At 38.5% G+C, this 13,432-nt stretch overlaps 1 protein-coding gene across 6 annotated transcripts in view; it reads right to left on the reverse strand.

Moving 5' to 3' along the window:
• Window positions 1–13,432, reverse strand: part of INPP4B (inositol polyphosphate-4-phosphatase type II B) — a 168,190-nt gene that overhangs the window by 46,331 nt on the left and 108,427 nt on the right. For all 6 annotated transcript variants that reach the window (XM_054392425.1, XM_054392424.1, XM_054392423.1 and 3 more), the window contains 5 exons: window positions 13,049–13,190; window positions 8,697–8,705; window positions 3,821–3,993; window positions 2,696–2,819; window positions 1,575–1,692 (listed from right to left, as the gene is read on the reverse strand). In XM_054392425.1, coding sequence (XP_054248400.1) covers window positions 1,575–1,692; window positions 2,696–2,819; window positions 3,821–3,993; window positions 8,697–8,705; window positions 13,049–13,190 — 566 coding nt within the window. The remainder of the gene's footprint in view (window positions 1–1,574; window positions 1,693–2,695; window positions 2,820–3,820; window positions 3,994–8,696; window positions 8,706–13,048; window positions 13,191–13,432) is intronic.

Here is a 13,432-nt window from a genome sequence, read left to right on the forward strand (position 1 = left end):
ATCCAGTTTGGTTTTGTTTTGTTTTTTTTTTTTTACTCAGAATCTCAGTCTTAAGCACTTCCCCAGAAAAACAATTACAGGTCAACACTCTGACTCTGCAAGATAAGAATTTCTAGCTTGATTTTCTCTCTTGCATTTCTACAGTTTTGCAGTCTCATTTTATCAAGCCAAACCACATTAACAACCAAAATGATCTAAAAATGGTGAGGATTTTAAACATTAATTAGAAAACAACTAGGTTTTCCTCTGTCTACTCTTGTTGACTTCCAATGCTGTCTGATAGGAGCTGTCTCATCACAGCTCTAACAGGACTGGGGACCCTCCATAGAAGCCTTAAAGAATGTTTTTTCCCCCTGAAACTGATTCCATCCAGTGACTACCTGCCAGTAAGTACAGTAGAGCAATCACAGGCAGTAATTCTTCTTCCTAAGGAGTGACTACGCCATCAATCCAGAATGCCTGAGGCAGCTTAAAGCTCCAGCCTCTTTCAAGCCAAGGACCTCCTGGTGTGACAGTTCAGTGTACTCCAGTAATGGCAGCAAGCCAGCAAAGGGAGCTGCTGGATTTTTCAAGATTTCGGACTTCTGTGTTTTACAAAGGATTTATTTCTTCTGTTTTACCTGTGCCCCATAACTATTCTTAATTATCCCCAATGTGTTGTCTATCATATTCCAGCTGTCCTGCTATTTATTTTGATCCTTTCTCAGAAGACCCATTGGATGAGAGTGAATCATCCAGAATGATTAGGTAAATCAGTGGTGAAAGCCTCCTTCAGAGGAAACACATCTTTTCTAAAAGTTGCTGCTTTTAGCTGAATATAATTTACAGTCTTCTTAAGAATAATGATACTATTAAGGAAGTGATTTCTGCAAAAGTAAAAACATTTGGGGCTTCATACTAGAATAATAATGAAGATGAAAAATCCATTCCTCCCGTGTAGCAATCATGTTAACCCTCTGATAGCCACAATTAATGAAGTGTTTGACTATATTTTCTGATATTCAGCACTATTCCTAATGTATTAGTTGCTTTATGCAAGAATTTCTGAGGTTGCCTGTGTCCTGTGTGATCTTGAGCAACTAAGTCAAAAGTGACCACTATGGTTTGGCATCTGAGTTTTCAGTTTCCACCCTAAGACAATGAAAGCTTAACTCTCAGAAATGCAATTTCATCAGTCACACTGAAACACAAGTTCTGGACATTTCAAAAGTTTCTTCAGCTAGAGGCCCCTTGTGTAAATATGGACCTCGTCACCTCTCTGTAGATTTTAGATTTAGTATCCATATATAAAAAATGCACCAGAAACTCTGCACAACCCAGACACCCTTCTGATGAATTTGTATTAATAATTAGAATGTTCAGCTTTTCATCAGGCATGTAACCTAGAGCCCATATTACCACCAGCTTGACAAATCCCTAGTACCTCATCACGTCCTCATTCACCTCTGGAAAATAAAACTACTGCACTTTCCATACAACAGAATTCAGTTACAAGAAAACCATTATCTGCATTTTCTCCATTTCCTACAGAGTAAAACTTCATGCCACAGGCTCTAGGGGAAAAAAATTCTTACCGCCTTCCCGTTATAATAGGTAAAAAATCTTCTGATTTGGCTTCAATGACTTTAAACATTACTTTCTGCAAATCTGAGATTCCCACAGCCATATCTTCCAGCATCCCTGCTTCTTCACCTATATGGAAAAATTACAGAGGTTATTAACAGAGCTGACAGATCAGTCATTGAATAGGTTGCAGTAAAGCAATATGGGGATTATATTTTCCAGTTTGTGCATCTAGAAATCACAGCCCTAAATCCACACTGAAGTAACCTACATAAAAGCAGACTGATTTTTAGAACTGCTGACAATTCTCTGTGGCCTAAATGATAATTATGAGTATTAAGCATCTCTGAAAAACCATCTGCTTTGTATGTGCACAGAAGAACCTCAGGAAAGCTATTTTTGTCTACTCTGAAAGTGTTTTGAAAGCCTGTCCTGCTGATACAGGACAAAGGTTTTGAGAATAACAAGTCTCATGCAAAAGGGAGGAACCACAACTGCTTGTGTGCTAGAGAGCTGCAGAAATGCTAAATCCCTCTACTTGGGTCAAAATCTCTAATTTGGGGAAGGATTCCAAACCATGTAGCTCAAAGCATTTTGAAACATACGGCAATTTCTCCCTCCAAATGTTCTTTTAAATACCTATCAAATGATGGCATCTGTAACAAGATGGGAATTAACCATTTGTCAAGCTATCTTCACGTCACCAATATGGGCAAGATCAGGACAGAGGCTGATGGAGTCAGGAAGTGTTTATCATTTGTTAGCTTTTTCGCCCAGGCCAGATGTCTATACAAACGCAGGCAGATTTTATTTAAACAGAACTTCTACTGGGTGTACCAAAGGAGTCTCCTGTATTTAAGACAACGTAGTTCAGTGCTCTGCATGCAAAAATTAGCAACTAGTGTTCTCAGAGGATTTGAGAATAAAATAAACGAGAGATGTTTATTGCAGAATTGACAGCACAGTATCACTGACTTGAGCTGTGCTATTAGACAGATGCCTGCTTCCTCCCAAGGATAATACTTGTTGATTCGTTAAGATAGATCACTGGAAGAAGAACAGAGTTAGGAACCTGCTGGGTAAGCTTCCAGTCTGGATGCAATAGAGACTTTTGTCCAAGAACAATACTTACTATATGTACTAAGGAGTCCTTCATATTGCACAAGCAATCCAACAGTATGAAGCTGTTGTAAAAATCCTTGATCACGTAAGCCTGTGTGCAGTTTGATTATGAACCCACAGACCAATCCAGCAAGCTACAAAGACAAAGAAAAATGTTTAATTAACAGATTTAGTGCTATGACATAGTTAGAATGAGGCTTGCTATCATTATACACCATAGAAGTCATATTTATATATTTGAGAAGCCAGGATATTTTTCTTCAGTGACTACATACATAATTTCCTATATTATTAAGGCATTGTTTTGGGTGTAAAAAGCAGTGAAATATTCCCTTATTTTATATTTGATAAGTTTAGTTTGTTTTGCAGTGTTGTGTTACACTCACATAAGCAAGACCAGAACCTCTGTTAGCAGGCTATAAACACATAAGGCTGTGAATTATGATGGATTTGAAAGCATTGGGGCACCTCAATGCAACTGAATCTCCTTAGCAGTTTCAGCCCAACTCCTCAATTATGTTAGAAAAAGCATATAATTTAAGGAAGAAATCAGGCAAATCATTCAGAGAAAAAGCTGTCTGGAAAATATGATCTACAGGAGGAGATCAAAAGAACTTCTGCTATTTACCAAGAGACATCAGGTCTGAGAAGAGACATGTTTTCAAGCATGTAAACTGCTGCTACAAACTGAAAATGAAAAAAATCATCTGTTCTTCATTTCCAAGCTGATCAGGATTAAAAGAAAACAACCTAGCTTTAATATAGCAGTAAGGAACATTCAAAGCTGGACTTGAGAACTTCACTTAAGTGAAGGGTGAGGATATTGACATATAAGTCCAGGAAGATTAAAAAATAGCTTTACACATCCTTCTTTGTGCAAAAGGGAGTTATAAGGAACCTTTTCCAGTCCATTGCAGATCTACTTCTCTGACTCAATGGTACGGATCTCCATTTACTATTATTTATCTCTCACTATAACATATTTAAGTGTCTGGAATGCAAAAGACATTAAAAGGTTGCATTAAATTGGGAAAAGAAAAAAGAAAAACAACAAAAAAGCAATCCACACCCACTGGCTTGAGTAGTAGGATTAATTACAGCAACAACAGGAGGTAAGTGACACAAGACAACCTACTGCTTGACTAAAGACGATGTCTCTTCTTAGGGTCAGCATCAAACACTGTGGCAAACCACAGGCAAGTTCCTGGAGCAGAACAAACGCCATCGATTGCTTCGCCCTGGTCACCACCTCTCCCATGCAGTCCTTCAGCGTAATCACCAGGGGATAAAGCTGTTCATACCAGTCACCTAGAACAAGACAGATCATCTGTTCCAAAACTGAAAGCTTGCAGTGAAAGTCCTTTTCCAAATGGAAATAAGGCTGGCAGTGACTGCATAAATTATCCTACATTTTTACATCCACCTTACAGCAAGTGCCACCAGAGAACATGCTTAGAGGCAAGACTCCAGTTTGCCACCAAGACTAAAGCAGGGGCTAAACCTGTGGCCTGAATCCAACTACTTCCTGAAAAAATGACTTTTTAATGGACCTAACTTCTCTGTAAAGCTTGCTTTAAAGTGAAATACAGGGATACAAGTGAAGTCTTATTAGTGCAAAGATGAATCCAGTGGAGATGAGCATCTCCCATCCCTCCCAACACCAACAGCTTGCTACCTAAAGAAATGAAGTATCATCAAAAACAGTGGGGCAGGGGGACAGCAGGGGGACAGTAAGAAAAAGGTGGATACAGGAAGGCAAAATAGAAGAACAAACAGGTATCTAGAAGGATATTTCCTGCTCAATGTATAGGCTGGAGAAGTACTAACCTTCAGATCCCATTCCTTTTTACTTTCTATATTGTTCTCTTTAAATATTTAGAGCTATTGAACTCATTATTTTTTTAGCTACTTCCAGCAGAGAGATTCAGAACTATTTTGTAATATGTTTTGCTCTGTTAAATTATATGCTAGAAAGATCAGATAAAACAAGCTAGTGAAATGCTTCAAAATGGGACTCCTTAATACATTACAAATGAAATGAAGTGATAACCAGGAATGGAGGAACATCAGAACAGCTTACTCAAACTTGCCCAATTACCCAAGCTGTTCCTGAATTTTTCAAGATTTAATAAACACAGACCTGAATGGTAGTTGCATATGGTTTTGCCTACCCAAGCAGAGCAAATAATAAAATAAAATAAAAATAAAACAAATCAGCCTCCCTTGGAATCCACATCTCAGCTTCATTGTTATAGTTTAAAAAGAAAGAGAAATCAACACCCCAGAAAAATCTATATGAAACTAGGGAGTGTAACTTACTTAATATAGTCCATCACTGACTCATATTTTCTGTAGATTAGTGTAATTAAGAATCAATGATAATTAAAATCTGTTCCACTCAAATTGTAATCAGGTGGAAGGTAACAGCACAATGTTTCAGGTGAGCCAATGAAAGACTCATTAGTACTGTGGAAGTTCTTTAGGCAGGAAGACATAGCTGCCTGTTGCAAAGTCAGTTTGGCTGTGCTCCAGAAACAGACGTAAATGAATAAAACCCTAGGCCAAGAGGACTGGAGAGAACTTTGAAAACCAGGAGAAACTGAAAAAAAAAAATAAGGCAGAGGAAAGAGGGAAAAGGAGCAAGGAGAGAGCAGTCACAAAGAACAACTTGGCTTTGCTAGCAAATCATGTCTTTGTGGTCAGAGGACACATGTTTTAACACAGTCATATGTATTTTAGCGTGAGTAATGCAGAACTAAGGAACCTTTCCCTGGAAAACAGCAGTTTGGAAGTCACAGCCATCGTGAACAAAACAGAACAGAAGCCATTCCTAGCTTCATGCTCCAGCAAAAAGGTGACTTTCTACATGCCATTGACTAAGAGAGGACTGATCCACCGTGTGCCAAGCTCTGGTGTACGCATTTTAAAGAGACCGATGGAAAAAAATGGAGAGCTTGCAGAGGAGAGCTACCAAGATTTAGAGTTTAATCTCCTTAAGCCTATGAAAAAGGCTGAGTAGATACTTGATTTCCCCTCTCCATGAAGAGAAAATAACAAGTACTAACAGGGCTGTTTATTGTAGGGAATAAAAGCAAAAGAACAACCAAAGGTCAGAGGCTGCTGGGACACAGTCAAATTTAGAAATAAGGTAGACAACAAGGTGTGACATATTAGAAGTCAGACTAGCAGATCAGACAATCTAAACTCTGCTTTTGAGTTTTAAATTGTAGTAATTTATTAAATTAATCAATAAATAAATGCCAAGGAAAGCAACTGCAGCAGTAAGATCAAAGGATGCAATGCATGCTGAACCAGTGAACAGGGCTGGATGTGATAAGAATAGAGTTTGTTGTTTGTTTTTCTTGAGCAAATGAAGAAAAAGACCATACCTGGCCACTGCGAAGCAGACCTAAGGTACAGCTAATAGACACCTGTTCCACTTTCATGGGAAAGCAGGCTGGATACAGACACAGTCAAGGATCTTGCAGGTACACTGACAGTCAGGGCAAGAGAGAAAAAGCTGAGTTTCTAGAGCTAGCCACCCTCTGTGAACCTGCTATTACAATTTCAGGTTAGGTGACTAGGACTGAAGAGCTTTACTAACACTCTTTCTCACAAAAGAGGGGGTCACATCCTGCCCACAAGTCACATAACACTTAGATCTGTTTCTACTGAGCTGCCACTGAACCAGCCAGTCCGCTCTGGGTATTTATGCTTCTTTAGGAGCGTAACTTTCTACTTGTCCTTACCGACCTGCATCCTAATATTTCAGTGCTCCATTTCATCAAGATCCATTCTAATCCTGCTCCCATGGTGCTTAAAGCCTCTCCCATCTTTAAGCATCTGCAAATTTTATAAGCATCATCCATATTTCATAAGCCAAGTCAGTAATGAAAATATTGAATAATATGGGACCCAGAACAAATATAAGTGGATTCTACTTCCTGCAGCTCTTCAGGTTGGCAGTAAACAACTGATAACTACCTTCTGCTGTGATTTTCCAAACTATTTTGCATATATCTTGTAGTAGTTTCAACAGAATTTTTCTTACAAGGAATTTTTTTTTCCTAGAGACACTACGTGTTTAGGGTACTAACTTACTAAAATACGTAATTTTTGTCAGTAATAGTTGCAGTAAGAAGGAATTAAAATATTCTAAATTCTCAAGGCCATTTTTTCATTAAAGGATATTAACGCTAAATAGTAAAAACCAAATCCCACTGAGTATTTAATGTCCCAAAGAATACAGAGCTTTACTTACATAGGTAGTAGAAAACTATAAAAAAATGGTATGTAGGGAAACAGAAATTATTTTATTATAGAATAGAAACAGGATTGCTCTTGCCAATAAGAAAGCAATATACCCTCGTGTGATTAAGTTACCCATAACACACATTTGCTTGCTCAGAGAATTTTTGTCCACAGTTAGCAAGGATGTCCAGTGCCCAGAAGGTGGAGCTCGTTAGTAAATCTACGAGAGGGAGTGCAATGGTTCTTGGAAACAAGAGTATTTATGAATGGACCACTATGTTCTCCTGTTTATCCTTTTATTTGAAAGCAAATTTGGCATGTTAAGATCAAAGGAAGAGGTGTAGCACAGTCTGAGGTCTGAGAAAGGCAACTCTAGGCAAGCACTTCTATAGCTGCTCAGTCTCTGGTCTGGTGAAATCGTCATATGCCACCTGTTAATGCAGGATATCCTGTTGCAGATACTCCAGTAAAAATGTAAATGGAGGTCATTCATTAACCACACACAAAGCTCCAAATATTCCTCAGATGTGCAAATACTGCAGCTTACAAGTTACTCCTTGAAACTCAGGAAGCACTGTCAAACTGAAGTTTATGAAATAAAACAGCACTGTATTTTGAGGCTTACAAGTAAATTTGGTACAAGTTGGGAAATCAAATTGTTCCGTATGCAAAGGATAAGTATGGAACATTAATAACATCCATAAAGATATATTATTTGTAAAGGGAGCTTTACAATCCTAGTCTAAATAGAAATTCAGATCATCCTGATCTAATTTGCCACAACATTGTTGATAAGTGAGGATACTGCTCGGTTACAAGCTACTGCTTACACGTCTAAACAACTTTGGAAAGAGGTAAAAATGTCTCCTTCATGAGGAAACTCCCAGTCAGCTCAGAATCAGCTGTTGCTGTAAAGAAGACACAGAGGCCCACCCACAGCTCAGGATCTTTACTGCTACAGCAACTGATGATAGCTTTGTAGAATCAGGGAAGCACCTGTACAAATTACTGCTTTTGTATTTAACACATCCAAGGATGTACACAGGTGTTGACAAATTTCTTTTAAGTTAAAATGGCAAGACTTGCATCCTCAACACAGTGAAATATCCTTTGGAAAAGACTGAAGAATTAATGGAATGAGTAAACATATAAAAAAAGTCTTGTTCCTTCTGTTCTTGCTCCTACTGTCTACAGGGTAAGTGTCAGGTCACTAAAATGACAAGGGCAGCCTGTGGTGTTTGAACTATTTAGCATCCAAAGCCTACTGATGAAGCAAGGAAGCTCAATTCAAAACTGGTGCCAGTCAGCCCTCAGAAAGGAAACTAAAGCCATAAACCCCAAACACATTAAAACGGAAAATGGCAGAATGACATTTAAAGAATCAGTATCACCACTATGCAGTTACTGTAACATTAAAACAAAAATGTATGTGCAGCAGAGCACTGAGTAAATGCTCTGCTTCCACAGCTAACAGAGTTGGGGAAGCTCAGCTTATGACAGGATTTGGTTGCTGGAAAACATCCTTCAGTCCCATATTTTCTTAATCAACATGCCTGCACAGGCAAATGACCTGCTAAGCACCCAACTAGTCATTTCTACATGCTAACATTCAAGTTGCAATATGTCAAACAGCATATTAAATTCCATAAAGTTTGGCAGGAAAGGAAGCTCTTGATCTTTTTAACGTCAGGCCCGGTAAAGTGCTTATTACAATGTGCTGGTAATCAAACAGGAAAAGCCCTAAGGGTTTGGACTAGCACTTTGAGGTCCTTTTACCCTGGCAGCAGAGAAAGAGAAAAAAACAAACCAAACACCAAAAAACCCCAAACAACCCCCCCCCCCCCACAACTCTATGACTGCTCTCTGCACCACCCAAAAATCCATGGAAATATTTGATGGCTTCAAGTCACCTAAAAATTTAAATGGTATGAGGTTAAAAGCTAAACATGGAATTAAAAACAGAAGAAAACATAACATCATAGTCTTAAAGGAAGAGAGATCCACAGACATATGGTAATGAATGTAATGGCAGCTACCCACAACTTAAGCTTTCACTGCAGCTAAACACTTATTCCTTCACTACCTGAATATACAAAAAAATCCATGACAGGATTGAAATAACAGAGGTCAAGCAATATACATTATTTTTAACATCATGGATTGAACATAGGACAAATTCCATCTTAAGGAAAAGGGCAAGCAAAATGAACCAACCAACACAATTCAGTAGTAAATCCCTCAAGACCAGCTAGTGCAAAGAACATGAAATAATTAACCCACAGAGTCTGAATTTACTTACCTAAGGTAGGAATGTTCTTCTCTTGGCTTTTGTATTGTGTTTGGTTGGTTTGTTTTGTTTTAAGGGAGGTTTAAAAACTGATTTTGTAGAGTTTGCACCATAAGAAGGTCAGCTTCCTCTTGCTGACTTCATCTTGCCACTCAGCTCTTGGAGCTTAGTTTAACTCTAGTATGAGGGCTAAACTCTTTGAGAAAGGATGAGGGTTTATGCTCTTAATTCTAAAGCATTTCTCACAGGAACACCAGAAACCTGTGTTGTCTTCCTGCTGTTTTTGCAGTTATTGCCTATTTTGCATGGTTTGGGTGCCCAGAAGAACAATCTTGAATTTGGGGGGATTTATTCCATTGTAACCATCTGAGATTTTTCATGCTGTCAACTTGGATTAACAGTGAAAACAGAAACCATCTAACCATACACATACAAGTGTCTCAGCAGCTTTGGTTACAATGAAAGCTGAAAAAGGTGGTGATGGCAACAACAGACATAAAGCTAAAGAAATCCAATACACTCAAGACATAGGAATAACAGATAAACCTTGCTCTAGAAGTCTTGTGCAACTTAATATTCTGATAGCTGGTTTAATAGTAGGTTGAGTAGGTTAAATAATCTTTCTTCATACATTTTTAAGCTTCTGACAATAGCCAAACTACTTAAAGTCCTGCTGCAGGAGTTGTCTTACATGCAGTTAAGGACCAAATCAAAAAGAGCGTGACACAAAAGTGAGGGGACAAAGAAAAAGTACAAAAATAGAGTTGATGCAATGACAAGCTTAAGAAAACAGGGGAGAAAAATGTGAGGAAAAAAGAAAGGAAGAGAAAGTTTTTCAGAAGTGTTTTTGTTTCCTCAAAATAAACAATGTCTGCTACTCAGGCAAACACAGACCAAAGGAGAATTTTTCATCTTCCTGACCTTACAGTAAAAAAGCTCTGCTTCTGAAGACGCAAACAAAACCAGAACAGTTTTACTCCACTTTTCCACCACTGCTGGACTGAGAGGGATGCACTGCAAGAATGTAGTACCCATCTCTAGGGCTCTGAAAGGTTTCATCTAGATTTACAGATTATTGAGGAAAAAATAACCCACATATGCATGTAGTAATGTGGCTATGAAAAGATGTTTTCCTTCATTCCAGCTAGGAAATACGGCACCATTCCCTATTTGCCACCTCTGCACTGGCCAATTCATCAATTATTATTCCATAATTCACTTCAGGCAAAATCCAGGTGCAATGACAATGCCAACTTAAATTGTTTGAGATAATGTGGGCTTCATATGTAGCAAACTCAGAGAGAACCAGTGGAGAAGTGGCTGGGTGACAGTTCTGATGGTACAAAGAGCATGTGGCATCAACAGCCTGTTTTAGCAGGGGCTGTGTAAGCACAGCAGCAAACTACTGTGTTTCCCTGGCACCTCTAATGCTACAGGACATTCTGATTCCCATTGAAAAAGGCAAAAATAAAGATAATTTAATGCTAGTAAAGTAGTTCTCCAAGGCAAACTGGCCTACAGTTCAATAAAATCTCCTCTCCTCCAAAATCCATCTACTCTTCCTGATTTATTCTGCAGAGAAATCATAATCCTGCAACTGATGAAACCATAGCATGTTACCTTGGTAACTGATAACTCAAATTCAGCCTTAAGAATAGACTCAAAGGTCAGACTGCATGAAAAGTTTGGCTAAGGAAGGTATAATTTGTGTTGAAAGGTAAGTAAAAGAAAGAAGTACCACTGATATTTCTGATTACAAAGATTCTGCACAATAAATATAAGCATTTTGGGAGAAGAAGAATAAGACCAGACAATGTCAGTGCTGAGACTGCAAACAAAGCTATCCTAGGAAGCTCTGAATATGTGTTATGGCAACATCTATAGTTACAGGAATATGCTATTGCACCAAATTATTGTGCAACATTTCCTACTATCTAAAATAAGCATGAGTGCATCCTTTGACATCTTTTTCGTTGGTATATGATAGGAGGAAAAAAAAAGTGTAATAAACCAGTCAGGTTCACTAATACAAGTAAACATTTTATCCTATATTTTAAGGCACACTTTTCAATGTTTCATCAAAAATCTGGGTGTTTTCCCTTTTTCTAACAAAGAGCAGGACAACTTTTCTCAGGATCAGCTCTGGCACTGAATCAGTTTCAGACTCAATATCAATCTGTGCTCATACATTTACAGTGTTAATGGAATACAGTCTGCTCAAATTGTGGTATTTAGATATAATTGCAAATATGGCAATGTTTTCACAGATGTAATTTTGTGAAGTGTATGGAGCATAAAATTCTGTAATTTTAAGAAGGTATCTATGGGTGTCAACACAGTATGATTTCCTATCTTGGTAGAAGTTATGAATCCGTACAATCAGGCTTCAAATAGAAACTGCAGCAGAATTAAGGCAGAATTTATAAACCTAAACTTTGAAACTCAGCCTCTGTGTAAGTGCTTCCTGGTACATCCTCAGGGCTTCATGTCAAACTTCAGATGGAGATTCAGAGAAAAACAGACAGAAAATCACACTCAGAGGAGTCAAGTATGAAAAATTCTGGTCCCAAAGGCAATGGTTTTGAAAACCATTCAGCAAACAACTTGGCCACACACCCAGACAGTTCTTGACAGAGCTCCATCTTTTACATTATTGCTATAAAATAAAGCAATTTTAAAACATCTCCATTTCTACACGACCTTGGAAGTCCTGTAAGTTCTCAAAGGCATTGAACCATGCTCTCATGAAAACATCATAAGGAAATAATGTCTTTGTTGAAACACGGAACATGAAAACAAAGCAACCTGTCCCACAAATCTCCTGCAGCTTCCATGTGATGGGGTACTGCAGAACACCTAGCACAACTCAGCAGCTCTGACTGCCCTCACAGAAGGGCACTTGTACTGATTTAAGAGAGATAGGGAAGGCCCTTAAATGCAGGAAAGAGAAAAACAGGCTCCAGTGCCATAACATCTTGGTAATTTTTGTCCTTGACTTGTCAGCAACAAAAGACAACAACTCAGCTGAATTAAACACATCTATAGTTTTCTAAACATTACAATTAGTGCTTAGCAAGAATTCTATTCGGTGACTGCCTCTTGTAATGTTTAGAAGGAGATAAATTTTAAGTTTTGAACGTGTTTTAAAATGTTACAGAATCACAGAATTGTCAGGGTTGGAAGGGACCTCAAGGATCATCTAGTTCCAACCCCCCCTGCCATGGACAGGGACACCTCACACTAGATCTGGTCGCCCACAGCCACATCCAGACCAGCCTTAAAAATGTGTAGGGATGAGGCTTCCACCACCTCTCTGGGCAACCTGTTCCAGTGTGTCTCACCAACCTCATGGTGAAGAATTTCTTCCTAACATCTAAGCTATACCTACCCTCCTCTAGCTTGGATCCACTCCCCCCAGACCTAATGGAAGTGAATCTTTCCTTAAGTTAAAGTTTCCTATGAGGCAAGACACACTCCACAATTGGGTGGGATTTTTGTTTGTATGCTTTCTTTTCCCAAATGGTACATTGAAGTAAAATCTAAAATGAATTAAACTACATCAGTTTTCCAAGGAAACCATTGTGATTTCAAAAGGTTTTCATCACAGCACAAAAACCCCAAGACTGAGCACAGCAAGCAGTTTGAGCACACAATGGAGCTGTAATTTTGATAAACAGCCTTCCACCATTCAGGGCTACAAACCTGGCCATCAGCACTCTCACAGATACTCCTGGACTCTTCTTCATTTTTCTGTAACGTTTCCTATTTTTATTAGTCAATAATTTAAAAAATAAACCCTCAACAACTCAAAAGGTTGCTTACCACCTGTAGGCAACACCTTGCAATCTGCTGCTGGAGGCTCCTTCTCACCCTCTTTAACATCGCTGGTGTTGTCTTTTTCAAGCAGTCTGTCCACCATGGCAATAACACAGTTTAAACTCTTCCCCACATTGGCCCACACTCTGTCCTGAAAAGAGCAGAATTACCACTGCACATTACTGAGGAAGACAAAAAAGGGGACAATACTAATTTCCTATTAACACCTTTAAGTGGGGACAGATATGCAAGAAATGAGAAATTACTAGAAATATTAAGTGTCAGCCTACTATCAACTTAAGCCTTTTTAATGGAGTTTTTTTTGCTGTGTAAATGACTGAACTGCATCTGTCTGGGTTCTTTAGAATAAACACCTGTGCTTTCAACTCTGCA

Source organism: Indicator indicator, chromosome 25 (assembly GCF_027791375.1).
Source record: "Indicator indicator isolate 239-I01 chromosome 25, UM_Iind_1.1, whole genome shotgun sequence".
In the NCBI taxonomy this organism is placed as follows: domain Eukaryota; kingdom Metazoa; phylum Chordata; class Aves; order Piciformes; family Indicatoridae; genus Indicator; species Indicator indicator.